This window comes from Trematomus bernacchii, unplaced genomic scaffold, assembly GCF_902827165.1.
Source record: "Trematomus bernacchii unplaced genomic scaffold, fTreBer1.1, whole genome shotgun sequence".
NCBI classification, from domain to species: domain Eukaryota; kingdom Metazoa; phylum Chordata; class Actinopteri; order Perciformes; family Nototheniidae; genus Trematomus; species Trematomus bernacchii.
This window is the reverse complement of record NW_022987720.1, coordinates 9,539,857-9,567,295: the sequence shown is the minus strand read 5'-3', so window position 1 is coordinate 9,567,295 and position 27,439 is coordinate 9,539,857. Positions and strand designations below refer to the sequence as shown.

Below are 27,439 nucleotides of genomic sequence, written 5' to 3'. Positions count from 1 at the left end.
GAGTCGGGCTGAGTATGCTAAACTAGAGAGAGAATCGCTGGCAAGGGGGCTACAACTACAACAAAATGAACATATTTGACCGTGATTTAATTGTAATACACGTTTCAAAATGATGCCGAAGTAACAACATACTGATACCGGTTAGTCAAAACCATGAATTAATGCTTTGACAAGTCTGCAGACAGACGGCAGGCGAAAAACCTTTTAAAATGCGTGTTGTCTAAATGGAGATCGGCTAAGCTAACGCAGTATATGCTCCGACCGTCCACACTCACAACAACGGCCTATAGGCCTACAGACATAAATGAACTAGCGACTGTATTCGCCATGACACAGACAGTCTGTGGTTTGTACTTATTTAACTTTTGTCTAGTTTCTGAACAGATATGAGGAGCTGTGAGCTTGAGTGCTTGTGTGTGTGTGGATGGTAGAGCGAGAGTGAGCGAGCGTGTGTATGTTTCTGGAAGTGAAACGAGGCAGCAGAAAAACCGAGGTCTGTGATGTATTTTGTGAAACAGAAGAACAACTAAATAAATGCAACGGCCTCCCAAGAAGAGCTCGCCTCTCTCCAGTCATTTAAGCAAAAGTGGGTTATTGAACGTGAAGCTTGTTGCTTCTGCCCTGGGAGACGACAGAGAGTCATCCCCCCTGTTTCCTCGACTATACGGTCTGGGAGCCGACAGGAAAGTTCAACACACAGATGGCCAGTCCGCCCCTTTGTAGCATATTATTTCGATGAGAGATGAGCAGATCGCAAAAACTGCGGCATTTGTACAGCTCCTTATGGGTACTGCAAAGTGCTTTCCTCTGTAGTTAAACGATCAGCACTGCACCACGGAGGAAAGCGGCAGAAAGTCGCCTGGAGTTAAAGAGAGCGGGGCTGCGTTGCATGCATGGCTTCCTTCTGCAGGTAACGGGGAGACGCGCCCTGGCGGCGGTCTCGTTCAGGATCCGAAAATAACATTTAAATATTTTGCACACTTATTCCACTTATTCCTAGTGTGCCACTGGTTACGGTGCTGCGTGCCAATGGTGGCACACGTGCCAGGGGTTGCCGACCCCTGCTATAGATACTACCCAAGTTCCTAAACTGTAATGGAAATGCGCCATAAAGTGAGCCAGTCCTAACGAGGCCTAGCCATACCGAGCGAGGCCGAGCGAGGCCGTGTAGTGGAAATGCGCCATTAGTAGCCAATATAAGGCTTAGCAGTACAGATAAATGTGGGCTCACTATTTGGCAAGGAACCGGTCACAGTTGCCCTGTTTATCTCATGTCTTATAAAAGCTTATTAATGATTTATATAGTGTTCACAACCTAATTAATAAATGAATTACAAACTATTCGTAAACCCTTTATAAGGGTAGTTTATTGTAAAGTGGTACCGTTATATGTGTGTATTGACTGAATGTGACATACACAGGTCTCATCTGCTTTCTGGTGGCAACACAGGAACCTGATGTGGGACCTCCTGTTTCTTCTGTGTGAGGTGAGGTGTGAGGCCTCCTACTGTTTGAACATGATGAACTGAGGATGTTTGCAAGCCGTCAACAAGATGCTGCTGATCAGACTGCATCCTGCTGGGAACTATCTGACAGAGAGGGCCTCCAACAGAGACCAGTGCTTGTTTACAGAGGCTTTTGTGTGTTTTTCACACTACTATTAAGTATTGGATGTAAAGCTCTGTAAGTGAGGGGTTTAGAAACGTCTATACTGCCTGAACATTATTAAGAAGTGTTTGCAGCGAGGTCGACTTCCTTTTCTACTTCATGAAAAGTTGCATGGCAGCTCAGACCGACCACTTACAGGCAGAGATATTTAATCTGGGCAACTAGGCTGACGTCTCTCAGAGGGAATTACTGGAGGGCACAAAGTAAGCACACAAAGAAAAAGCAGTAAACTGCTCTGAGAGACCTCCAGCAGGTTGGCTGTTCACACCACAAATTCATCAGAGTGCGCAATGTGATGCCCAGGATACTTCAATTGTTTCTTGTTAGTTCAGATATGTGTACATTTGATTTGTTTCATGAGATAAACTTGTATGAAAGGTTACATACAGTTGTACAATGAACCTGCCCTGCTCTTCTGACATTTCTACTGGTAGTGCACATGGTGGTGCAGTTATGTAGCGGTTGCTCTGCCACCCTGGTAACACGAGGTGGATGAGCAGCTCGTCTCATGAGGAGAACTGTCCTAGATTTTAAAGACACTGTATGACCTTGATTTCTACAGGAGAGAAACCTACAGAGCGCTGATTTATTTCCTCACACCTAAAGGAAACGCTGCACCCTGTGTTTGAGCGGTGTGATCGGGTGCAGCCTACTTCAGCATGGAGGCTACAGAAGGAGGAGTGATTTTGTAGCACACATGTCGGATACTGAAAATGGAGTATTGCTGTCTCATCCAGTGAGGAAACTTAGGGTAAGAGTTGCGGAAGCTACTTTGGAAGCATATCTTTGCAATTACGGTACACATGAATAAGTTGAACTACAGCAAAGTATAAGGATTATTGTAATTTGGTTGCTAAAGTAATAGTATGTTGAAAAAATCTAATTGACATGGTACATATGATTCTAAAACAAATAAAAGGCAGAAATGCATGTTAACTCAGTCTATTTTATGTGTTCCCACTTGTTCACAGATCATACAGTACATCACAAACAAATACCCCACTTGCACCTCTATGACCTTTGACCTTGAGAAACGGTCTAAAAACAGTGTCTATCTTATCAATTTTTAACATATGACTTGTAAAACTTAAAGAAAATAGGACACATTTTCAAAACAACTTTTTAAACTGTTGGTACAACAACGGTTTGGATCAGCAGGTTGTGTTCTGAAGTATAGCTCAAAATAAGGAAGTATTTTATTTCTTGTACAGTTAACTTTGCAAATAGTATTGTGTTCTCCTGCAAACGCAAGCAACACAAGCAGTCATTAAGCCTATGCAGGCACTTGAACCATATATTAAAGTATGTCATAGTGGGGCACAACCAGACTGTATGAATTGCTAAATGAGAAGTGCCACATTTGAATCCTTGGATGTAAAAACCAGGCTAACTGGTAACCTGATTAACGGGGCTTCCCTCCTGTGTTTTGCCAAATCAGAGAGTTCTCATTTCACCCAGCACTGCATAAGCTACCTAAAGAAGAAGTCTGTCTTCACTTGTCCCGTTCAGCTGAGCACATAACCCTTTAAAAGATAAGTTAAGTGTGCCAATTCAGAGGTTCATTGACCTATAGGCAGTAGTTTTTGTATTCTGAGGTTACATTTTGACCAGGTAAACAGTGGTGGACGGAAACCCCTTAAGCTGGCTACACACCAACCCGATTTTGGGAGTCAGAGGCCGTCAGAGGCAGTCGGGCATTCGCGGCGCCCTACTCAGGTTGTGTGCCGCACCGTCGTCTCTTTACGGCACCTTTTCACACCTCCGATTCAACATGTTGCCGCGGGAGGTCAGAGAAAGTCGGCCCAAGCAATCACTCTGATTGGCTGTTCACACTACCGCTGCCTGCTGGTAAGGACAGTTATTGCCACTCGTCGACTGAAGTATTTGCGCTGTGTTCGTAGGCGGGCGGCGTAGCCGACGTAAAAGTCGGGACGCCTTCGGTACGCGTTCTTTGGTCTCAGATGGGTGTGTAGCGGCCTTAAGGCTAGAACGACAGCCTTACAATTGCTAAATTGACTCATTATCGCCTCTCGAGGAACATTTGGTGTTGCATGCTAATTTAACCGACATCTCTACTACACAATACATTGATGTTTTTGACATCAACACTGTGACACATTTGTTTGATTATGTAAATAAAAAATGTTTATTGTTTAAACTAAACTTCAGTCTCAATTTTACACATTAGGAATGTAAAGTATGCCACCAAGTTCATACAAACAAAGACTTTGTGACCCTCTTTGTTCTTTGTTTCTCAGGCTTAAATTCCTGTGCTTCACTCTTTAGTTCAGTGACCATCAACTAGCGGCCCGCGGGCCACATCCGGCCCGCCAGACATTCTCATCCCGCCCGCATGGCAGGGGTGACTGTGGCGTTGGCGGAGTGGTTAGTGCGTTCACCCCCCACTCTTGTCACCTTGAGTTACACGGGTTCGAGCCCCACGCTCGTCAAAAAAACGTTGTTGTGTCCTTGATCAAGACACTACATTCCCGAAGGTGCTTTATATATGATATATGATATATATATATATATAAAGATGATGATTTTTTTTAGAAAAATATGAGGAGAAGTTTATGTTTAATCCGTGTATGGTTCGTTCTTTGGTTAAAACCAAAACGGAAAAACAGAAAAAAGGACAACCAAAAAACCGACCTTATTCTGTTTTTAAACCAAAACGGGTTAAAAAGAAAGTTACCGGTTCGCCAAGGAGGAAGTGGAGCACACAGGACACAACCGTTTCATTGCAGACTGTTATGTTTATGTGGGGAAATGGCAGCGCATACATTATTTGAGATATGCAAGTCTGGCAAACAATTTTCTTATATCCTGCAACCGTTTCCCACCAATCAGGACATGGTATTAATAAAAAAGTTGATTCCTTTCCCTGCCAATCAGGACTGCTTACAGTTGTATTACCCCGGATACAGGCTTATTAAAAAAAAGATAATTTTTTCAATAAAGTGAACATATTAATCATGTAATTTATTATGATTTATATATATATATTTATAAATATATATAAATCTCTGGCCCCCGAAAGTGTCTCTTGGATTAATTTTGGCCCTTGGACAAATGTAGTTGGTGACCCCTGCTTTAGTTGCATTGTCAGCTGTTATATCAGCAGAAAAAGATCCCTGGAAGCCCCACCACTTAACTCCACAATCTTTTCTAATTCACTGTCTATGGACCTGCTCTGGTTTTTGTCTTCGGGAGCATCACTCACAGTCATATGTATCGATTTAAGTGTGAGAGAGCGCAGGAATAACATCAAGACATTTTTAAACGTGGATTTATGGCCGGTTCTCACTGAGCCTGATAAAAAAAAACAGTTGACCTTAACTGGTGTGTACTGAAGAAAGAAAGAAACAGTGAGATAATAAGCAGTTGTTTTTCTGTGACTTTTCTCAACTGTCCAGCCAACTTCTGCGAGTAATCTTCTGAAGAGAAAGTAAAGAAAGTCTTAAGTGTTTTGATCTCAAATGGCAAAAAGATTGCCCCTTTAAGGTCAAATCTCTTTGTTTTTCCACTATAAATCTGGGCAGGCAGCCGAATAATTAAAATGCGGTGTGACAGTTTGGAGCAAACAAAACCAGATCCAGGAGAAAAAAAGAGTATGCCCATGAATAATTCATAATGTTAGTCTTTAAGCAAACACCACTTTATAATGAACTATGAGTGTAAGAAAATAAAGCTGCCAAGAACGTGTGGATACTGACAATGTTTGAGTCAATTACAAAGTGTGAATGTGCAGAAATTAGACATACAGTTTAAGTAACTTTGCCCGATAAACATTTTCAGACAAGCAGGCCTTTCTGGGAGTTTGTTTTGAAATGTAATTATATTCTTGTTCCTCTTTTGAAGTGAAGCAAGCCAAGACACACCATCGGCTGTCTCAATAGAGAGAGAGAAATGAAGGAGGAGATAATCAATTGTCTCAAAATAATCTGAAGGAGTTAGTGTGCGCTGAATGAAATCTTTAGAGCTCAAACAGCAAAGAGGAAGTGAGGCTTTCATCATCAGAGAGGAACTTCATCAATAAATCGCATCATCAAAACATCGGACGCAGCGAATTAATCCAATGTTATGTTTTGAAAGGCACACAAATCCACCCCATGGCGTGGTTTTAAGCTATTTAAACATCAGAGGACTCAAATGTTTAAGTATGCTATTCTATATTTTTGTTTGTGTCAACTTATCCCATTGCAAGACCATCCCCAATAATGAGTTGATCCTTCTAACAACTTGTCTGATTTATATTATTTTTCCATGCCAAAGAGCTCCATTGTTGTCCGAAATGTATTAAAACCACATCACTGAGCCACACTGTTGCACTCGGTGACATGTTGCTTCTTTACCATCAACACACTAGTTTATTTTGACACACATACACCGTCCTGCTGCCCGAGATACTCAATAGAAAACCAAATGTGGATTCATTAGCCACTGAAAATAGTCCCTAACAAATGCAGTTTCTCATCCTGTTTGACCAAGTGTTAGGATATTATAGGATATCAATAATTTGTGATATTGGGTTGTATAAATAAACTTTGATTGATTGATTGATTGATTGATTGATTGATTGATTGATTGATTGATTGATTGACATAGAAGTGCCACAGACAATTGGGGATTAGGAAATGATGGAGCAATTTTGCTCTTTTAGTGAGACTTTTTACATTAAGTAATATCTTTTTTTGTTTTATTGTTTATCTATCATTTACAGTGCACAGTACATATTGTACCAAATAGTCAAAACCCTTTTTTCATCTTAAAATAATTGAATAGTTCGAGATTAGGATTCTGACCAAGCTAGTCAGAACATTAGACGTAGGATTATCAACCAACCACTTACTAGATTTATTTTATAGGTTACAGTCTGGGCGCTTTATTTTATTATAAAATGTTCACCTAAAAGCTATCGATAAAATAGTGTTATATAAGTAGGACTCAAACTGTTATATCGTAAAGCCAAGAATTACATTTCAGGTGCCGCCATGATATTATATCAATAAATTGTCCTGGACTGACATTTAATGCATTGCTCTTCTCACATAAATCTCATAAATGCCTCCCTTTATGAGTCCACAATAGGAATTATAATTATATTATGTTGTATAGCCTTTCTGGAGAAGAAATGGTTCAAACAAATCCAGAGTGCTTGTGATTATGATCAAGTGCGGTTCGGGACTCAAAGTGACTCACTGCATCTCTGCTTTGTCCTAATGTCACCGTGCATAGCAAGCAATGCAAAAATAACAACACAATCACCAAAAGTGCATAAAATCAATTCATACTTTCCTCAGACTGACATATAAATGGAGCGAGTTGAACAGGTGGTCTGACTTCATCTAACACTGTGTCATCTCCTCGCTGAGCAAAAATTAATGAAATCACAGCGTAGAGGCACAAGAGGCCGGAGCAGCTCGTCATGCTGAGTGTTTGTGAGAGCTGCTCCCTGGGGTCACACCAGCACATTGGGATGTATGTCAGGGCTTCAAAACTTAGGATACTGTGACATATGAGATGGACCCTGGTTCAAGAAATCATTACAAAATAAATACACAGACATGGTTGTTTGGACATGTGTTATAAAAGCTGTTTAAAGTTGAAAGGTGTTAAAAGGCTTTGACCTTAACCACTCGTTTATGTCTGAATACAATGTTACACACATTGTGAATGACATTGTAGTAGTATATTGCAGCTTTTCCCTGCTGTATATGTTTAAAGTTGCAATCCGTAGTTGTTTTAACCATCTAAATCACAGACGTATGAATGATTTGGGTTCCTCAGCTGATCATAGTTTTTAAATGCAAGGTTTGTTGTCAGCCACAAGCTGTCATAAAAAAGTACTTTTCATCCAGTTTTAAGTCAAATTTGTACGATACACTTTTAGATTTTGGTATTTTTTTACTATATATTTGACCAGATGGAATATTTTAGTGATCACATGTCTGGATCTCACGTTTTTAGAGAAAACAGCTAAGCTAACATTAGCCTTTAGCTCGTAGCCAGTAGGTATTAGTGTCCAGTGGGGAAACACTGATTAAGGTGGAACTGCTTTATTAAGTATTGTTAACCGTTTTTTATCACTGGGTCTGTTTGTTTCGAGAGGAAAAGACCCCTTTGGATAATTTTGCTCCTGAGTGATGGACAATGGAAGAATCTTAATCAGGAGAAGCCCACTGCAATGACAAAGGGCAAAGAAACGTACTTTACTTCTGTTGTTGAAAAAAATATAACATATGCACATGTTCACATTGTTATCTCCACCAAATATGTTATGTATTAGATTCAGTTTGTTGGTTTGCCTCTCCTGTCCTGACTTTCATGAAACATATTGGATAGGAATGGTGTGAAATGCACCAAGGTAGAACCCATTTAATTTGTGTGTGGCTCACAGGGCAGATACACGCAGATATTTTTCCCTTTTGTAAACATTGATAGGGCAATTGGCCTTAGCCGGGGTCACTCCCAGAGTGCCTTTCTGCTTACTTACTTATACATTTGTGAATAAGTAGTTTAATCGCTTCCAAATTTCTCTTTCAAGCGTCTAGACTTGTGGTGCTTTGAGCTGAAGCTGCAGAATAATAGTACAGTAGAAGGAAAGTTGCTAATTGCTGTTGCTGAACTGTTTCCTCTGAGTAATCTAAAAACTGCGCCCCACAGGGAGTTTTCTACAGGTAACTCAGTGGGACCACCGTATTGACTTGTGCAGCATGCAACAAAAAGCTCCCATTTATCTTGATTAGGCCCGCGCATCTGTACAGCCTCGGCCATCAAAGTGTCATTGAGCGTTAGTCTTTGTGAGTCTTCTCCGCATACACACAAAAAATATGGAGGTATGCAAGGAGGTGAAATACTTATCCATATGGCCGCAGGTTCTTCAGCTATCTGCTGATGGACATGCGGATCAATATCATTGATTGGTCCCCACTGCTCTGAGTGGAATTAGCATTTCAACAGGAACTCCAGCTACAACTGTGAAATGATATTGATCGGCGGGTTTCTCCATCAAAGGTGAGACAAGTCTAAGCCTTGACCTGAGATCCCGTAGCTTGGACAAAGACAGACTGTACCAAAAACTGTGGCTTTAAAAGCATGGTCGCCATGGAAACCGCTGCGTTATAGAAACCTGATTGTAAACCTCAGTCTTACACAGGCAGTGATGGTGGATAGTGCCGTTATCCCTTTGACCCCAGCTAGATTGCTCTTATTTCCCATGGTTCAGGAAGCCAGGCCCTCTTGATATCTGAAATGAGATGTCCGAGTCTCTCCAGTGAAGTAAAGTCATAACTCGCTGTATATTGCTCCACTTGGTTTGTAACCTCGGCCGAAAGCTCTCGACTCAGGGCTGACATCATTAGAGTTTTATTGCCTCTAAGAGGATCACACAGCACGGAATATGGCAGGCTGGAAGTTTTTTAGAAAACAAACTGTGGTCAATCATATCAGGACTCCACAGTTTTAGTTTAGAGAATAACGTTTCTTTCTCTGTCTCTATCTGAGTGGTGTACAAAGTACTCAGATATTTTCCTTCAGAAGATTATGAGTTGAAAAACTCTGCTGTGTGATGAATAAAAGTCCTGCTTAAAAGATGTTACCTAAATATATAAACACAAGGATAAGCAATACAAATCGATTTAAGTACAAAAACTAAAAGTACGCCCATTTTACAAAAAAGGAAAAATGCATTTAACATTTTAGTTTTGCACCTTTTTCCAAGTGTGTTACTTTACTGCAAGGCAGTTTATGAGTTTCTCCACTTGTAATCCATAACTGTCAGACCTGTGACATCATCGACCATAGATTTTATAATGACAACATTTGACCTGATGTTGGTGGTGCTTGTTCCTTTATCTTCTTTGGCCACTTTGTCTTGGTCAGCCTTCAAGCTATAGCTGTTCTTGATCTCATACCTACCTTCTACCTCACTCTAAGGATATTCCAATAACATTGAAACTAAAAACATATCATTTTCTGCTCGGTTAGAAACAGATGTGGCATAACAGAGACATTATGAGCCTTCTAGTGAAAAGACGCGTACCATACATATCATGAATTTACAGGGTATCATGGCTGCTTAATTACCTAAATCCCAATTTACTTTATAAAGACAAGAATAGAAAATAAACCGGATACAGGCTAGTGATGTTGGTGGGAACAAACTATTTTCAAAGTATTATTTACTTTAAGTTGATACATGTAAATGTTTTGAATCTTGCATGTTTTGATACCTTTTGCACTACAGTTTATGGCGTCAGTTTCTCCATGACACTATGCAAAGGTTTGCAAAAAGAGACCTTACTAGTGTGTTTGTTTTGTAGTTTGCTATTAAGAAGTGAACTGTATGAGAGCTAGGAACAAAGCAAACTCCTTTTACGTAACAACAACAAACGTCTTTCTTTTTACGATAATCTTTTCCCAAGTCGAACCCATTATTTTTGATGGGTAAGTTAACTTCAAAACTAATTTAACTTACGTTGGAAGTATATATTGAAAAAGATACTAGCATGTTACTGGGACAATGACACGTCCAAACTGATGCAACACAGAGGTAAAGTACTTAGAGAGTCAAAGCTTAAAGAGTCGCATTTTTGATGAGTTTGGAGCTGGATTGTGTCGTGTGCGAACAACAGACATATTATCATTATTATTATTTTAGTAGATATGGCAAACTAGTTACAAACACATCCATTTCAGAGCATTTACAAAGCAGCATGAATATCCATATGGAGTCGTGTTTCTCCAACCCTATTAAATGTAAGACTCATATTCTCTCTTTTCTCTCTTTTTCTGTTTTTGGTCTCTTTAGCTGCAAAATGATCCTGTATGTTCACCAGCTAGTCTCTATATGTGTCTGTCTGCTGTCAAAGCAGTCCTTTCACCGATTTTTTTGTTTAAAACGGCTGCCTGCTGAGGCCAGACGATAACACGGGAGAGGTGAAAGTAAACCAAAACAGTAAATCTGCCGGACTTGAACATTGTACTCCTGCAGCAAAGTAGTTTCTGAAGAAAAAATTATGGTTTTAATTGAAAAAGATCACATGTTGGTTTGTAGAAGTGTTGTCATGACTCGATGTCGAAAACATATTTTTTTCTAAGTGTTACCTTAATGCAGAAAATTGTCAGACTTGAACTTCGAGTAAGATTCTTATATATCTTGCTGTACGAAAGTAGAGAATTTATAGCACACTCATATTCTCTCTTGAACACTGTACAAGCTGTATAAATTAACAGAAGAGACACTTTCATATAGCCCCTAATAATGGCTAATGTACCTTAAGTACTCCATCTGCACATTATTTTGTATATATCTGCTACAGTAGGATTATACCTAAGTGCATATAACAAGAATGTCTCACTAGGCCTGCTGGTTTTCTATACATAAAAACACCTCTAATGGTCTTTGATGAAAGTTGTAGGGGTTCAATTATAAAGCCTGAATAGAAATGTGGAAGCTGCTATTTTTAGAAACTGAAACTAGGGTGTTTTCAACATCTAGCGACTACAGATTGTCAAATATGTAGAACTCAATCTGGTGGCCATCAAAAACAATAATACAAAAAGGTGTTATCTTCCCACCCAATGTATTAGTGCTTTTTATAAAAGGTCTGTTGTGTTTCTGTCAAAAAGGCTGCAGGTCCTCTCCTCAGTGCCTTTTTCTTATCCAAAATGGGCCATGACTCACCACAGACTCATTATTAGATAACATTTTAGAAAAATTGTCAAATTATTCATTTCGAGTGTGAACATCGCCCTTTGAGTGTATTCTTCCGGACAGTGTGGTTCACCCACTGAGACAGGCTCCGTCATCAAAGGCAGGTCCTGTTTATGCTGCCTGTTTTCTCTCCTGAAGCACTGTGTTCATGCAGACTGGCAGTGACTGTCACCCACCTCACTTATACCTTTAAAGGGCCTATTTGAAATGTCTGTTATTTGTCAAATCTGCTCTTGGGTGTTACAGAGATATTAATTAAAGCTGCCTTTTTTATGGTTTGCATTATGACAATGCAGTGGGTCAGATATGTAAGAAAATGTTAATATGCTACAATTGTACTTTCAAGCTGCATTGGGCATTGTTCCACCTACAAGGCCGCAGGTAATGAAGATTTAAATGTCAGGAGTTTTATTAACTCGAGAAAACATTTGTTTGCTTTCTTTCGGCGAGTTCTTTCATATGTTTTTGTTAAATAAAAACTGCTAGCCAGTTAGCTTAGATTAGCTTAGCAGAAACATGGGAGACATTTTGTGCAGGACACAAACACGAGGAAACAGTTAATCTGTCAAAAGGTAACAAAATGCACCTACCAGCACCCCTTAAACTCATTTATTATACGTTATCTGTACATACATAAAACAAAACCTAAAAGCAACATGTAGCCTAACTTCCCGCAGCTAACAGTGTTTACAAGAACCCAAGAAAGACTTGTGAATGTGGTCATTCTAACTATGCATTCCAACTTTGAACTTGCTACTGTCTGGAAATGTAGAAATATAACAGCTGTAATAGAAAAATGTTATACCCACTTACTTACTTTAATAATGTCATTGTGTGATTCGTATTTGCTAATGTTTATCTATATTTACTTCTCACACTTCTTAGCTAAGATAGGGACAATTCCTTATTAAGAAGATTTGTTGCAATTTTATTAGTTACACTCTATATGCACCAACAGTACCTCCCTACCTCCCTAAACTTCCAGAATGCTCCTTTGTTATCACCAAGCTTCACCCCTCCCTTTCTCCTCTCTCTGTGTTTAAATATGCAACCCAAACTCTATTCTTCGTCTTTCACACTGCAGACTGTACGCTCTCTGTATGACTGACTGAACTTTCTTGCAAGAAATAAAATACGACAAAGACACCACATTTGATAAATAAATTCCTGCCACACAGCGCAAAAACAAAGGCTACCAGGAAAGCTTTAAAATGCTTGCATTGGGTTCAATTGGTATACAGTGGCTATACACCAGGGAAGTTTAACAAGTGAAATTGCTAAATATTAAGTGGACTTTCATGAAGATGATTGTAATTCTGCTTTGATGGTTAACCATATGTATTACAATCATATAGTAGTACACAGATGACGAACCCTAACAATAGAGGTTGGAAAATGAAGAATTGAGATGAAAAGACCAGTCATAACCTAAATCTGTTTTACGGAGGTGTTGATTGCTAAGTTAGTTACACAAATGGTGTGAGTAGCTGCTCCTTTGAATTTGGTAAAACTATGTGCTTAGCCTGAGACATAATTTAGGATGATAAATGTGTATATTTATCTGGTTTATAAGTATGAGATATTTTCTTAGTATGTGGGTTCTGAGAATATAGAGGGCCCTCCAGCATTACCTCTGGTTGAACATGTATGCATCACATAACCAGTGACTAGACTTTATCAGAGAAGATTAAAAAATGACAGGAAAATAAAATCTTATCTGTGGGTCCGTTTCAATATATTAACACCCTCTAACACCCCCACATTGACAAACATACAGCACTGAGCCCAGACCATCCAGAGTTGTTGAACCATCATATCAACCGGAGTGTGGCACACTTGGTTATTTGACCAATTATTAGACCGGAACAACAACTCTGTCAGAAATGAGATGTGGCTGAGCTATTGATCTGTTTATAGGAGCCACATCCTTTAGCATCTGCATCTATTAGCACCGCCTGCCTCTCTGACTCTGACATGCCACAGCACTAAGCAGTGCCGGCCACTCACGTCACGAAAGCCCAAGGACCATCATTAGCGGATCATGCAGTCCGTTACCTACTTACGCTCCTTTCTTCTTCCAGGGAGCTGGAAAAACTCTAGGTGGCTATGTTTAGTAATACTTGTGGATGTTATAATCATCTAAACAGGGAAATGCCTGAGGTGGAAGCCTTTATTTTTTTATCAGAAAAACTAAAATACATATTCACAGAGCAGACAGATAGCAACAGGTCAAGGCACATGTACAAACAAAGCGTTGTAAAGTGCAGATTGTGTCAGTGTTGACAGAGCTGATTTTCCACTAACCATGTTTTTAAGTTAGATTTAAAGTGGACCTATCATGCTATATTTTAATAATATAGTGTAGGACCATACCTATATAAGGCATATTTATACTTTTTTTTTTTCAAAATACCAAACAGATCATGCATTTTAGCCATGCCTCATTTTGCTCAATTTGACAATTTCTAGCTCTGTTTTTGCAAGGGCTGATTCTGTGAGAACAGCACCATCTACTGGCCTGGCATATGTACTACAGCGTCTCCAGCGCTTTCGAACGGCAATCCCCGTGGCTGTCTCCTCCTGATTGGTGGAGTTGGCCCAATAGCCGTAGCGCCACTGTCCTGACGTCAGGACAGTGTTCAAATCTGGATCAGTTTTTATCAGATTCGTTGCAGCCCCTTTTTTAGAGATTTGGGTATGGAGGAAAATAGAGAGGGTTGTGTTTTCTGACACTTGGTGAGTTCCCTGGAACACCGGGGACACATATTCATGTATAAAAGACGTACAAAAGTGCATTTTGCATGATAGGTCCCCTTTAAATAAACGGCAGGTGTTTTGTTCTCTAATCTTTACTGGGATTGAGTTCCACTGTTGTGCAGCTTTAAAAGAAAAAGAAGATTGGCTGAATGAACTCTTCCTTAATGGAACAACGCAGTCTCCTCTTGTTGCAGCTCTTGTTGACCTAGTTACAGGTGTGCGTATGGTGATAAAATGTCTTAGCGGAGGTGAGGTAAGGCCGTGTATTATTTTGTACATGAGGCAAGCATTTGCATATCTCATTACATTTTCCCAGCTCAACAAGTTGTACTTTGTGAGTATTGGACAATGATGAGAATAAACTGATTTCTTATCTACTATTTTAAGTGTTTGTTTGTATAATGGTTCCAGGGTTTAAGAGTGGTTGTACAGACATGTGACCAGGTTGTTAAGCAGTATGTGATGTGAGATAGAACCATAGAGTGCATGTACATCAGAGCCGCCTCTGTTGACATGCAGTTGTGTTATTTGTGTCTTTGTCACTGCTTTAGTGTTGTGCCCTTGACATCTCTATGTGTGACAGTTTGGACTACCTCAGGGTGAAGTGGTGGTGGATATCTCTTCAACTGTACATACATTTATTTGTTGTTACGCGCTACCCCCTGGTGTTCTCTCTCTCTCCTTTCCTCTTTGCTCTCTTTGCTCCAGGTGCTCCTGTTGTTCATCCCAGTGTCCCTCCTCGACTACTCTCTCAACTCTGCGGTGGACGACAGGTGAAAATGCGTTATAACGGCCCAAAACATTTCCATCATGACTCAGAGAAACGCACTCCAGTTTCAAAAAGCAACACATGCAAATGAAAAGACATCTTCACCAACTTGACAACACATGTGCAGCTTTTAAAAAACATTCACCAACTTCACTTAACATGTGCAACATTTACTAAATGAGCTGCATTAACAAAACACTGCAAATGAAAAACACTGCAACAAGCTCAAAACACAACGGAAATGGGGACAATAAAAAGTGATGCACACAGTTGGGACCCGGGTGCTTGTTGACGTTTGAGTATTATAAAGTTGGCCAACTGTCACTTTTTAGTGCCCCGTTTACATTGAGTTCTGAGCTTCTTGCAGCATGTTATATTTGCAGAACTTTGTGCTGCATATGTGTTGCCAAGTGGGTAAAGGTGCTTTTTTCATTTGTATGTGTTTTGGCACATTTGTATTTGTATATATGCATCTTTTTTGTGCAGCACGTTTTTCCTAATGGAAGTGGTTTGAGCCATCAGACACATTGCTGATCACTTGACACAAAAATCAGTTGACACGAGGAGAGAGGAGGGAGAATCCTTCAGCATTGATAGATAATGCTAAAATGTTTAATTAGCTTGAATTTGAGGAAGATACCCAAGTGAGGAAATGGAGGAAGCCAAATAATGATTGGGGATGAACCTCCGGTCTCCTCCTGGCTCTACCTCGCTCAGGTGTCCCTGATCTGCACTAATCACCCATAGAAAAAGAAGGCTGGAGGCACTCTACTGTTTGCTGCCAGCCACCTCACCGATCCTTAGTTTAGGATTTTACTCTTTATTTTGCCTGTATTCTTTTTCGTTGCTTATTTTGGGGATGGAGGATCTGGTAGTGCAGTTTTTGCAGCTTTATTTCTCCGTTTTTTTTTCATTTGCATCACAAACTGAGCCACAAATGTGTTATGTTGTCTTGTGGCTGTAACACATGGTCTTTCTAAGGAATCTGATGCCCCTTGTTTAATGATCAGCAAATTGGGTGAAAACCTATTCAATCGCTCAATCTTGGTCAGTTAAGGTTGAAGTGGAAACGCCTACAAAATATACCAATCTTAAACACAAAAAAATTAGCTGATTAAAGTATTCATCTTTTCATTTTAAAGTAAGTTTGATGGCTTTAAGAGAACTATGAATATCACACATTTCCATGGGTGAAAGAACCTTTATGCCACGGTTGTTTTCAAGCCTTTCCCCCTGGGATTACTGAACAAAAAGCTGTAAATATGCAAAGCAGATTAATTAGTTTCCCAAGGTCACCTGTACAGAAAAGGTCTCCATGCGTAAATATGAGATTTTTCTGCAGACGAATGAATATCTGCAGATGAGTCGCTGCATGGATTTTATTGATATTTGCTTGGGAGTTAACGAAGCTCTGTGTGAGGCCTCATTTGGCCAAAAAGTATTTCTGTTTAATCCACAGCCTCTGTAAAAAAAAAAAAAAAACAGCAAGGGTTGGAGTTGTTAGAGCGTCTTAGTTCTGGTGGCTTTAACCGGAGGGTTTGCGCGCTGCACCTCAAAGTCCACAGCTCATTTGAATCCAGTCCTAAAGCCCTTCCAACCCAACAAACTCTGCGTGCTGACTCAAGACCAGGCTTATTAAGTCTAATCCCTGCAACCCTCTGTGTTTGTATTATCAAACAGGATTAGACTGATACCTGTGTGTCGCTATACCAATATATTGGCTCCACTTTTAACTTTATAACACCAACAAGGCTAATAATCCACCTGTGATACTCTTGACTATAAGAACATCTGAAAACATGCAAGTATATTGCCCGTAATTAATGTATACAAAACATTTTCATCACCATTGAGTGCATGTGCTCTCCACAAATATAAAAAATGATATTCGAAAAGTATTCCATGGTGTTTTTTTACGGCGAAAACTATAGTTTGTTGTCCACAGCTGACATTCAATTTACCAAACTTCTTTCTGCTGATTGATATGACTGCACATAGTCTCTTGATCCTCCTTAGCAACGGTCTGATCTCCTTAGCAACAATTAGGGAAAACTAACCTCTCGAAGGTCTTGTTATTAGGTCAGCAATACATTATTTTGCTGTATTATTTAAGACAAAGCTACTTTGAAAGATGCAAGTTACCATATGCGTCACAATGGAAGGACTGCAATAAATATACACTAGGGAGAATTGTAGTTTAGTAAATGAATGCTACTTGGGAAAAGCAAATCTAATTACTATGTAAAAAAAAAAAGGACAGAACAAAATATAAAAGGAATTGTGTTTTCAGCAGAGATTTTATTAACTCTGGGCTTAGTTTAGTAAAGAGGTCTATTTTAGTCTTGTGATACTTTTATTTTCCATGTGCACAGACCCCTTTTGCACATGCAGGCGTTACACAAAGGTGAAAGGTCAAGTGTGTTTGTGGCTGTCAGACACACATTGAAGGAATGCATTGCAGGGCTGCTCAAAGGGGTTCAAATGTAAGACGTAAGCACTGGAAAAACTACAAAACACAATAATCCTTTCCTTTTATGGAACAACATTTGATGTTTCAGTTATTTTTGTGAGTTACATGACTCGATCTCAGGTCAGACGCACACTAAAGAGTTTGGAACATAATGTCCCTTAGTATTGTATCCTAAATGTTTTCCTTGTTTCTCGTCTTGATATTTGACCTTGTTGATGTTCTTAATAGAGATGCTTATGATGCTATAAACATTTCAGACAATAAATCTGACAATAAAGTGTAATCCTATTGTCGTATCTTTTACCCCAGCACCAATGGCAGTGACAGTCTCCTTAAGCACAATGTTGTGTCATAAAAATGGTTTGTTTTGTGATAAAAACAGTCCCAAAAATAAAATAAATCTATTTGATAGAACATAAAAAAGTAATTGTCAATACTGCATTTGAGTGCCTATCAAGTGATATTTGGCTTTTCACATACATTTTTGTGCATCAAGTGACCATTTTTGGCAAATGGACTCCACATTTCTTTAAATCCTCATATCAAACAAACCTTCTACATGCATTACATGTTTCTAAAATGGGTTTCTAAATCTTTTACCACATATATCATGTCTAATCTTGGTCCGACACACAGTTCATCTCATCCTCCAGCAGGTTTACTCAGCAGTGTGAAATGCCCTCAGACGACTTTGATCAAGTGAATGGGATACAACCCACTTAAATGGACCATTAAAGAGAATTAGGCACATCATAATCGCAAGATACTGTAGCACATTACATGGAATGGTTGATTAATTTCTCATATGTGGAAGCAGAAAAAGACTTTGATGCATAATGTACATCAGAATATACTAGAGCAATATGGTAATTACTCAAATACTGAATTAACTGATTAATTAACTAATCCTGCCACGAAACATTCCAATAAAAGTTAATGAGTCAACTAATCGTTCTGCGTTCATGCCAAAACACATGCTGGTACTGCCCTCTGTTGGATTGAGCCTCTCATTGCATGTATTGACAGGATTCATCATATCAGTGTTGCACCACAGGATGGTACAGTAGTGCATTTCAAACGGCAGTAATGTAATGACTCAATGCAGGAACTTCAGTGTTTACCAGTACAAGTCGTGCAGGAGAGGCGTATTAGAGCCCAGCTGCTCTCTGTGGACTGTAATTGAGTTAAAGGCCAATATCATGTTCAGATCAGTGGCGACATACTGACACTTGTGTCTTCCCAAAAGACAACACAGACACAAATGTAATATCAGGGGCTGCTTAATGTAAGCAGGAGTCATGTTGCAGAAACATCCCTCTTGTTTTCAACCCTGTGTATCCGAGGCAGGACATTTTGGAAGATGAATTACAAGATGACACAAAGATCCTAAATTTGACCAAGATTCCCTGACTTCCTCCATTTTCTGAAGGTTAATTACGCTACACGGATACCATTGATCTGATGTTCAGCGGACAAAACTACAACTTGCAGATAATTGCTCGGGGGTACTTTGTGATCAATAATGCACCAACATAGGAGGCTGTATTGGAAAGTCTGTGTATGGGTGATTGCTTACATCAATCCTTCTACAGACAGTCATTTCCGAGCTGCTGCCCTGCCCTGCTCCTCTTTGGTGTGTACCAGCCTATTGAGGCAGATATTTTTTCTCTCATTGTCTGGTTCTTTTGAGGCTTTTTCAAACAAAAGACACCCAAGCTGAAGTTTTTGAAATCGTTTTGAAAGAATGGAGGCATCATCATGAGTGGTTGGAGGTATATGGATATCCTCTGGGGAGTGGAAGGCAAGCTCCTTGCCCTGCATGCAGCATCAGGAGTGACCGCCAGCGATGGTAGATGATGGTAAGGGGATGATGGCCACAGGATTCTCTTGAGGAGGTGGAGAAAGCATAAGAGGGGGGGAGGGGGGGTAGATGGTTGTTCAGTGGGAATCTGTAGCACTGCATTTTACTGGTTGCACGGTGGGCGGAAAATCTTTGTCTTCTTGAGATCTCTGGATGTTTTCCGATGGTTAAGAGATTTAAACTGATTGCTGATTCCTCAAAAATACAGACAAGGAAACTTGATCCAGATTTAAAGGTGGGTGTTGTTTACTTCTGTTCGTCCAGTGGAAATAGCAGGATTTTGATGGATGTTAAACTAAAATGTGCAACCCTGACTTAATTGGATAGGAAATGTGTTAGTCTATAACGCTGATGTGGATAAAGTCAACATTTTAACATTTAATGCTTATTTTGAAGTCATTTAACATCATTTTCAGTTCAAAAGTGGCTTCCTGATCTGCACTTTTTGTCACTGTTGATATAAAAAATTTTATTTACAGAAGAGATTTCACTGTATTAGTCATAACGTCATGCATTAGACCTCAGAGAGTTGCATCTCCCCTAAACAGATTGACTCTTTGCTTCCACAGAGTCTTCCAGGAGGCCATGCCAGGCAGCCCAGAGAACATCCCCCTGGGAGAGTGCACCCTCTCCCAGTCCAGGGACCAGCTGACTCCCCCGAGCCGCACAGAGAGCACCGTGTTCAGCCTGTCCCGCAGCGAGTCCATCTGGACCACAGAGACCCCCCGCAACAGCAAGTGTCAGGAGTTCTGGTTCTCCATCCACCTCATGTCGACGGGGGGCAGCTTCCTGGCGTGCGGCATCATCATCAGCAGCCTGTACTTCGCCGGTCACTGCAGGACTGTGACTAACTTCCTGGGTCCGGCCCTGCTCAGCATCGGGATGATGGTTTTTGTTGTGGGTGTGGTTCTGATCCCCATCACCAAGGAGAACAGGAAGCAGGCGACCATGAAGAAGCCCCTCAGTTACTACAGGCCTCCGGTTTATAACCTGTGATCAACAAAATCATGTTTGGGGATAATTAACATGAGGCACTTTAAGAGCACGCTGGATTAAAGTTCAGCATGGGAGCTTATTATAAAAAGACTATTTTTTATTTCTCCAGGATTGACGAGCACTTATCTCAAGTGTGCATGAAAACATTTGCATTAATAGCCATGGCTGTGGAAAATGAAGGTGAGAGCACAAGGACAACAATGTGCTGTAGAAAATGCATTCATTCGAGCACAATTTAGTGAGGAGGCAAACTGTCCTTATGCATTTTCATGAGGGAAAAGTGGACAAGGGGATTTCCTAATGCTGTGTGGTAGAGTTTATACCATCTCATGAATAATTAAAGGTTGTGAGAGCTTATAATTGTCAGTTCCCGGTTTCCTGTGTCTTGTTGCATGCACTGAAGTCCTTTTTGTGGAGCAGAGGCTTTGAATCTGCGCACATTCATCTTCAAATATATGTAAAGGACGAACATTTGACTGCTGTGACCTGAAAGCACATTTTCATAGGATTTAAATATTACGTGGCAGGACATTTGTATTAACCCCTTCAGACTTGGCCTCCATCAAAGTGGACATGAAATATTCAGTGCAATTGGAAATGCACTTAAATGTAGACTTTGGCCTTGCAATTAGGCAGATCGGTATTCAAAGTAGTAGTTTTAATCAATATGTAAGGGATCACAGGACTACTTTATGTTAAATTCAACTGAGCTTTATTGGCATGAATTGTACTACTGCTAAATAACATAGTATTGAATCATTACATTTTACAAAAAAAGATGTAATTTAACATTAGCAGTTAAATAGCCAGATCCTTTAGTACCACAACATAATTAAATGGAGAATTTATATTGTCTAACTTGTATCTAGTGGACACGAACATTATGTCACACAGATCAGGAAAAAGGAACCAACAACACTAATAATGTCATTTGTTTGTTGTTTGCGGATGCCCTGTCTGTTAGCTAGCATTAAATGCTAACATTAACATTTGGGTAAAATTGTCCCAAACCCCAAATGATTGATGTCAGGTTTGTTTTCTAGTGTGAAGTTAGTCTTCGATTTCATCCAGAGTGGCATTCATGTCTTAAAATTGTAAGAAAATGCACTTGCCTTAATCTGTAGAAGCCATGAATGTATTTCAGTGTTTACAGCTCTTGCCCAATGGCCTTAAATAAAGTTTTATACAGATATAACAAATACATTCATATGTGGCAAAATTTACACAAGAACAGACACCTTTTCACCTTTTTGATATCAACATGCTAAATCACGATATGGTAAATTTGCACTTTTTTTTTTGTGTGCTTATGACAACTATCTTTATAGAACTACTATTGTTTTCAATGGTTACTGTAACTTGTTTATTTTTAAAGAAATACTACTTCAGATTATGTTATATTCATATTCAAATTATGATGTTTATTATTTAATCAATATAATATTGTAAAGTGAATACCATATTATTTTACTTAATTTACATAAGTTTTGGTTATTGAAGTCCCTATTCAGTACACTGCAGTACATTTGAGTCCCCAAGCCTCTTAAACTATAAAATATGTGTGTTAAATGTAAACATGTTAGACATCAGACACACATGCGAACGTACTCTGGAGGTGTCAGAACCCCAGCAGAGATCATTTATTGGTTTGTTTTTTACATAAATAATAATGGAACTACTTTAATCAATGAATCCTTGGTCAGTAAAAATGATCTGATCGATGATACTCAAACAAGAACTCACTTTTCAGGATATTTCAAGATATCAAACTGAAGATCTTTGGACAGGAATAAAACCTTTGTATATGTAAACTTGCATTTTGAATTTTTTCTGACATTTCATGTTGAATAATCGAGAACAATAACGGTCAGACTTACCAAAAAAAGACAAATCTAATGACACAAATTCTTCAATAAAGCGTTTTTTCAAAATATAAAATAACCACATTTTCTGCATATATTTGTATGTAAAAGACAGCCTTTACTATTATGTCTGTCTCTGTTGAACACTCCATTCTATTGGAGGCACACAAAAATGTAATAAAGCTTCCTAGAAATGTTGATTTAGCTTTATTTGTACAAGAGAATATAGGAATATGTCTTAAATGGCAACATTGTATTTATTATATGGTCTATCATAGCCTAAAGGGCTTTACACAGTCCTCACAATTAGAAAAAGGCTGAGTCACGATACCTTCATTTGAATGTCAAACGATATGGTAAAGTTCCTGCATCTTTTGCATGATGTCACCTGGAGCATTATATTGTGGACTTTAACCTGCTGTGTTGTAATGAAAGACAAGGAAACCATAAGCCTGCCTCATGGAAAGTGTGTGTGTGTGTGTGTGTGTGTGTGTGTGTGTGTGTGTGTGTGTGTGTGTGTGTGCGTGTGTGTGTGTGTGTGTGTGTGTGTGTGTGTGTGTGTGTGTGTGTGTGTGTGTGTGTGTGTGTGTGTGTGTGTGTGTGTGTGTGTGTGTGTGTGTATTCAGGGGTGTGTGCTTCAGGGAATAAGCCTGGGAAAAGCCCGTGTTTATCTGCACTCTAAAGGTGGGGCGTTTCTCTACAGGTGCGCTGACTCAGCTCAGGTACAAACCCTGAAGCATCCTCCCGTTATGAAGCAGCTGTGATGTGTCCACCATGGAACGGATAATGAATGTTATAGGAGGATGCATTCCTGTATTCTTCATCGCCATATTATTCGATGTTTTGGGTCTGATTCTGCTTTTCGTCGGCATATTCGCCAACGTGCGCGTCAGCGGACGATTTTACGGCGACTTCTTGATCTACACCGGCTCTCTGATCACCTTCGTGAGCCTGGCCTTCTGGCTCATGTGGTACGTGGGGAACATCCGGGTGTCGGAGGACGACGGGTGGAAGAAGAGGAGCCGTATAGTGAAGCTGGCCAGGAAACTATCCGAGAGATTGAGCCAGACGCTGAAAGGGGAGCCACGCGTAAAATGTGTGGATGAGGAAGATGACTGCGGGAAGAGCTTACCTGCACACAAAGCCAGCCGGGTGACATGGGGCAGGTCCACAGCCTACCAAAATGAGGGCTATGAAGAGGGTCCAGACCCCCCTGCTGTGGAGAAGAAAGTGGAGATAGAACAACAAGAAGCAGAAGAAGACGCAAACATCTGAACATATGGGTACCTTCATATACAAATCTGCTGCAGGGACTATTTCACGTAAGATGCTAAAAATGCTATTATTTCCCAGCCCAAAACTGAAAGCATTGAGATAAAGTCATACCCAAGATTCATTAGAAATATGGAGATCCAAAGAAACTTCAATGTACTCCCTGAAACACTCCCTTTGTTATTGCACTTAAAAGGTATATTGTGGTTGCTTTTATTTTCAGTAACACTTTATGGTATATGTCTGTAAGTTTCATGGAAAGAATGCTACTGGGGAAGATGGGAAAAGTTTAGTTTTGCACTAAAAATAAAGCTACTGTATGTCAATATTTGTATATGTGCCAAGATGTGAAAATTGATCCACAGGCAAGCAAACAATTCAAAGTACATGAAGAACTAAGTTAACATGTATAGTCACTAAAAAGGAATCAACTTGGTTTTGAAATGGTTGAAACGGTTGAGAAAACTCATAGTTTCCCTTTAATTACAAATTGTCTTTCCAAGAAACTAATCATTGTTGACCTGAAAACATATTTGTGTTTTACTTGAAGGGTTCAATTGTATTATATGTCCACTTTATTCACAAACATTAAGGTCTCACCTATTTCAAACCTTTCTCTTGTTAGTTAGTATATATAGTATTTATACGGAAGCACATTATAAACTTTAACAATTAAGGTCTTAAGGGCATTAAACTTGTAGCCGTGTCATATTTTAAAGGGGTGTCAGGTTAAAATCTATTTCTTAAATCAATATTTTGTGTAGTCAGCCATTCTACATGAAACTAATAATCGATAGTTAGTTTTTTATTTCTTATTTTATGTCTAGAAGTAAATCCTAATAATATATATTGTAATTTATATTGAATCCAAAAATAGTGTGCCTCCTCAGAAAGGCTGTTGTGGTAGTCTAACAAGCTGACGTGTCATAGTTATTTTTAATACAAATTCTTTCCCACATGTTCCAAAACATTTCACCTATTTTAAACAAGTTGTTGCTGCTACGAGACAAAGAAAAGTCAAGTCATGTTTGCTCTTTGGTTTGCTGTCAAAGCAAAGTGCACTGGTCAGACTGGTTTTGTCTCAATGGTGTTGTGTTGTTTAAACAAACCTGAACATTCCGGACAGAGGATCATATGACCTGAGACCCTGAGGAACAAACTGTATCTACTAAAGCAAATTTGGCAATAAAAGAGACACAAATTGTAGTCCAAATGATAGCACACCTTATGCAAATATCCCGGCCGTGCCAGGGATTTGTTTATTTAACCTGAAGCAGCCTTTACCAAATACAGAGTTAGTTAGCATGACTGACAGCCTGACACACTTGAAACTTGTGATGTTACAGTAAATAAAACCCATCGGTGCTGTGTACACCAGCTATGGGCAGGAGGTTAAACCCGCATAGCAGAGAGAAAATTGTGGCAGCCTGTCATGTCAAACAAGCAGCTCAAAGAGAAGTTTCCATTACGTGCATTTCCTCATTGTGACAGTCACTTCACAATAGGTGTCATTATTGTAGTCATACACGAACCGTGGGTTATCAAATATTGAGGGAAGGCTTGAATGAAGTGCATCCACCCTGCAGAGCTGCTCCCAAGCTAAATATGAAGAGCAAGTTTGTTTCCACTCTCTGAACTCAGTAGGAGTAAAGTCAAGAGCGAGCTTTGAACCATCAGATAAAAGATGCAACACACTGATGCGGCTCCAAATCACTTTAGTGTCATTAGCTGAACAAAAAGGATCAGGGGGGCCTCAATTAATGATAGCAGGCTTATCGCTGTGCACACACAAGCTCAATGGCGGCTGATTGCGAAGTATATGTGCATAAATCTGCCATGCAGCTTACAGACAATGGTTGAGGTGTCACCTTAATGACATGGAAGTAGCAAAACAAGTCGGCCCTGTGCAGGAATGAAGGACCGAGAGTCTTTCATATTTATGAGCAGCTCAACCAGTTGTTGTGGTTGCATACCAGTCTTCCCAACAAGTCTTGTGCTCTGATAGAAATGTAAGGTGTGCTGAGGCTGAAACAGTATCATCTTGAAAGCTCTTTTGTGTAGAGACTTGCTCTCACTCCTGTCAGACGTTCAGACGACATCCACCTGTCCGTCTTTCAAGGCCCAACAATGAAGGAGGGGAAGTATACCATCATCTTCGTGTCGATTGCTGTGATTTTGGACGTCGCCGGACTTATCCTCTTCTTTGTTGGGATCTTTGCACCTTTGAGTTTCTGGGACTTTTTTGTGCTGTCCGGACCTTTGCTGATCTTCATGAGTACGTTTTTTTGGATATTCTGGTACATGGGGAACATCAAGGTGTCTGACGAGGAGCTCAACCTGCCCAAAAACGACATACTGTGAGACAGTATGTGTGAAGCAGGGCTGGCCGAGCCGGACTCCTTCAACCCAGCAGCACGATGATGAGGAAGGGACTGAAGGGACAGATTGAAGCAGAAGCTTCGTCAACAATCATGAATTTGTGAGCCTGGCACTCCTTGAAGTTTTGCCTCAAGTGAAGGATGTGTGATAAAACCAAATCCGGGCACGACCAGGAACACATTTGACTAATCCCAGGAGATAAAAAGAACTCTTTTCCACCCTTACGACTTCAGGGTAAAACAACTTGTCATGTTGTATGTGGACAGCATTGATTCCTGGACTTTGTTGGAGTGGAACATTTATTTCTCAGCACTTTCATTGGAAGGAAACTTTTAAAAATGTGTGAAACTGTATGCCTTATGTATGTTGTTATCATGTACATTATGATTTGATATTTATATTTCAACATATCTTTGCACATTCATGTTAGATGTATAAGCTTTTGGAATTAGGGACTAAACATGCTTTAAAATGACTTGTGTTGTGATCTTTGTTGTGTGTTGTTGGGCTGCACCTCTATAAGAACTGGCCAAACAGGCACTGTAGGTTTCTGCTCTGGGTTATTGGAGTCTTTAGTACAGAGTTTAACAGGAAGAATGAACATCTCTCTCACACAAGCAAAATCACTAAGGTATCCAGAAAGACAGGAATCATGATCATTCACAAAGCAAAGAGGCTCCAACTAGCAGAGATTTGAAACCATGGGTATTTGATTTCATTACAATAATATATCCACATATGTAAATATCAGCTGTAACACCTGTAGGCCTAATATTGCATTTATGTTTGTTAAAACCTGTTAGCAAGCAAGCACAGATGCTTTAGGTAGTTAAAATGCATCCATAAGGCGTAGATTTAATTAGCCAAAAGGATTGGAAAACAGTAAGCTAAAAGAAGGCTAATGGAAACAGATGAAAAAGTCTGCTAAAAATAATTGATAAACAGTTGAAATAGTTAGTTAAAATTATTGCATAAACTGTATAAATAGTTAGCTAAAATAAGACATAAACCGTGAAATGATAAGCTTATATAATGCATCAACTGTTGAAATAGTTAGCTTAAGTTAGCTACAAGTATTGGTATACAGTTGAAAAAATCTGTGAAGTAATGCTTAAACTGTTTAAAATGTTAGCTTAAAGTTATGGATAAACAATTGCAATAGTTAGCTAAAAGTCATGAATAAATAGTTGAAATATGTAACTCAAAGTTAGCTACAGTAATGGATGAACAGTTAAAAAGGTCTGCTAAAATTATTGGATAAATCGATGCAAGAATAGTGTAACATTGGGGTTTAAGGTGTGTATCTACTGTACTGGCGCGTTCTGTAATTTAGCAATAGGTTTTCCCTCAAAAGAAAACCAAAGCTCTGCGAACTGAGCTTCAGTTTGTTCACCACAACAGCCATTGAGAAGAATGAAACTAATACCTCCCTTCCACGCCCAATTCTTCCCAGGCTTAATCAGCACTCAAGGCACCATTAGCCCCCTCAGACATGGAGAGTGTTATTAATGTGTCCATTTGGTTCCTGCCCCTGAGAGAGGAAATGGAGGAGAGGCGTAATGGGGCTCTCTCACTGCAAAGAGATGGAAACCCTGCTGCTCAGCCCCTCCTCCCCCGCGGGGTGCCGCCTTCTCCGTTGTGCTGAAATTCCCAAGTTGTCTTGATGGTATACATCTCATTATAATCT

The 27,439-nt window shown here is 39.7% G+C and overlaps 1 protein-coding gene across 1 annotated transcript; it reads left to right on the top strand.

Moving 5' to 3' along the window:
• Nucleotides 1–22,783: 22,783 nt before the first annotated feature.
• LOC117492728 (transmembrane protein 238-like) lies at nt 22,784–26,227 on the top strand. The gene has a single exon (XM_034143112.1). The coding sequence runs from the start codon at nt 22,876–22,878 to the stop codon at nt 23,374–23,376; it is 501 nt and encodes a 166-aa protein (XP_033999003.1). The 5' UTR covers nt 22,784–22,875; the 3' UTR covers nt 23,377–26,227.
• Nucleotides 26,228–27,439: the final 1,212 nt, after the last annotated feature.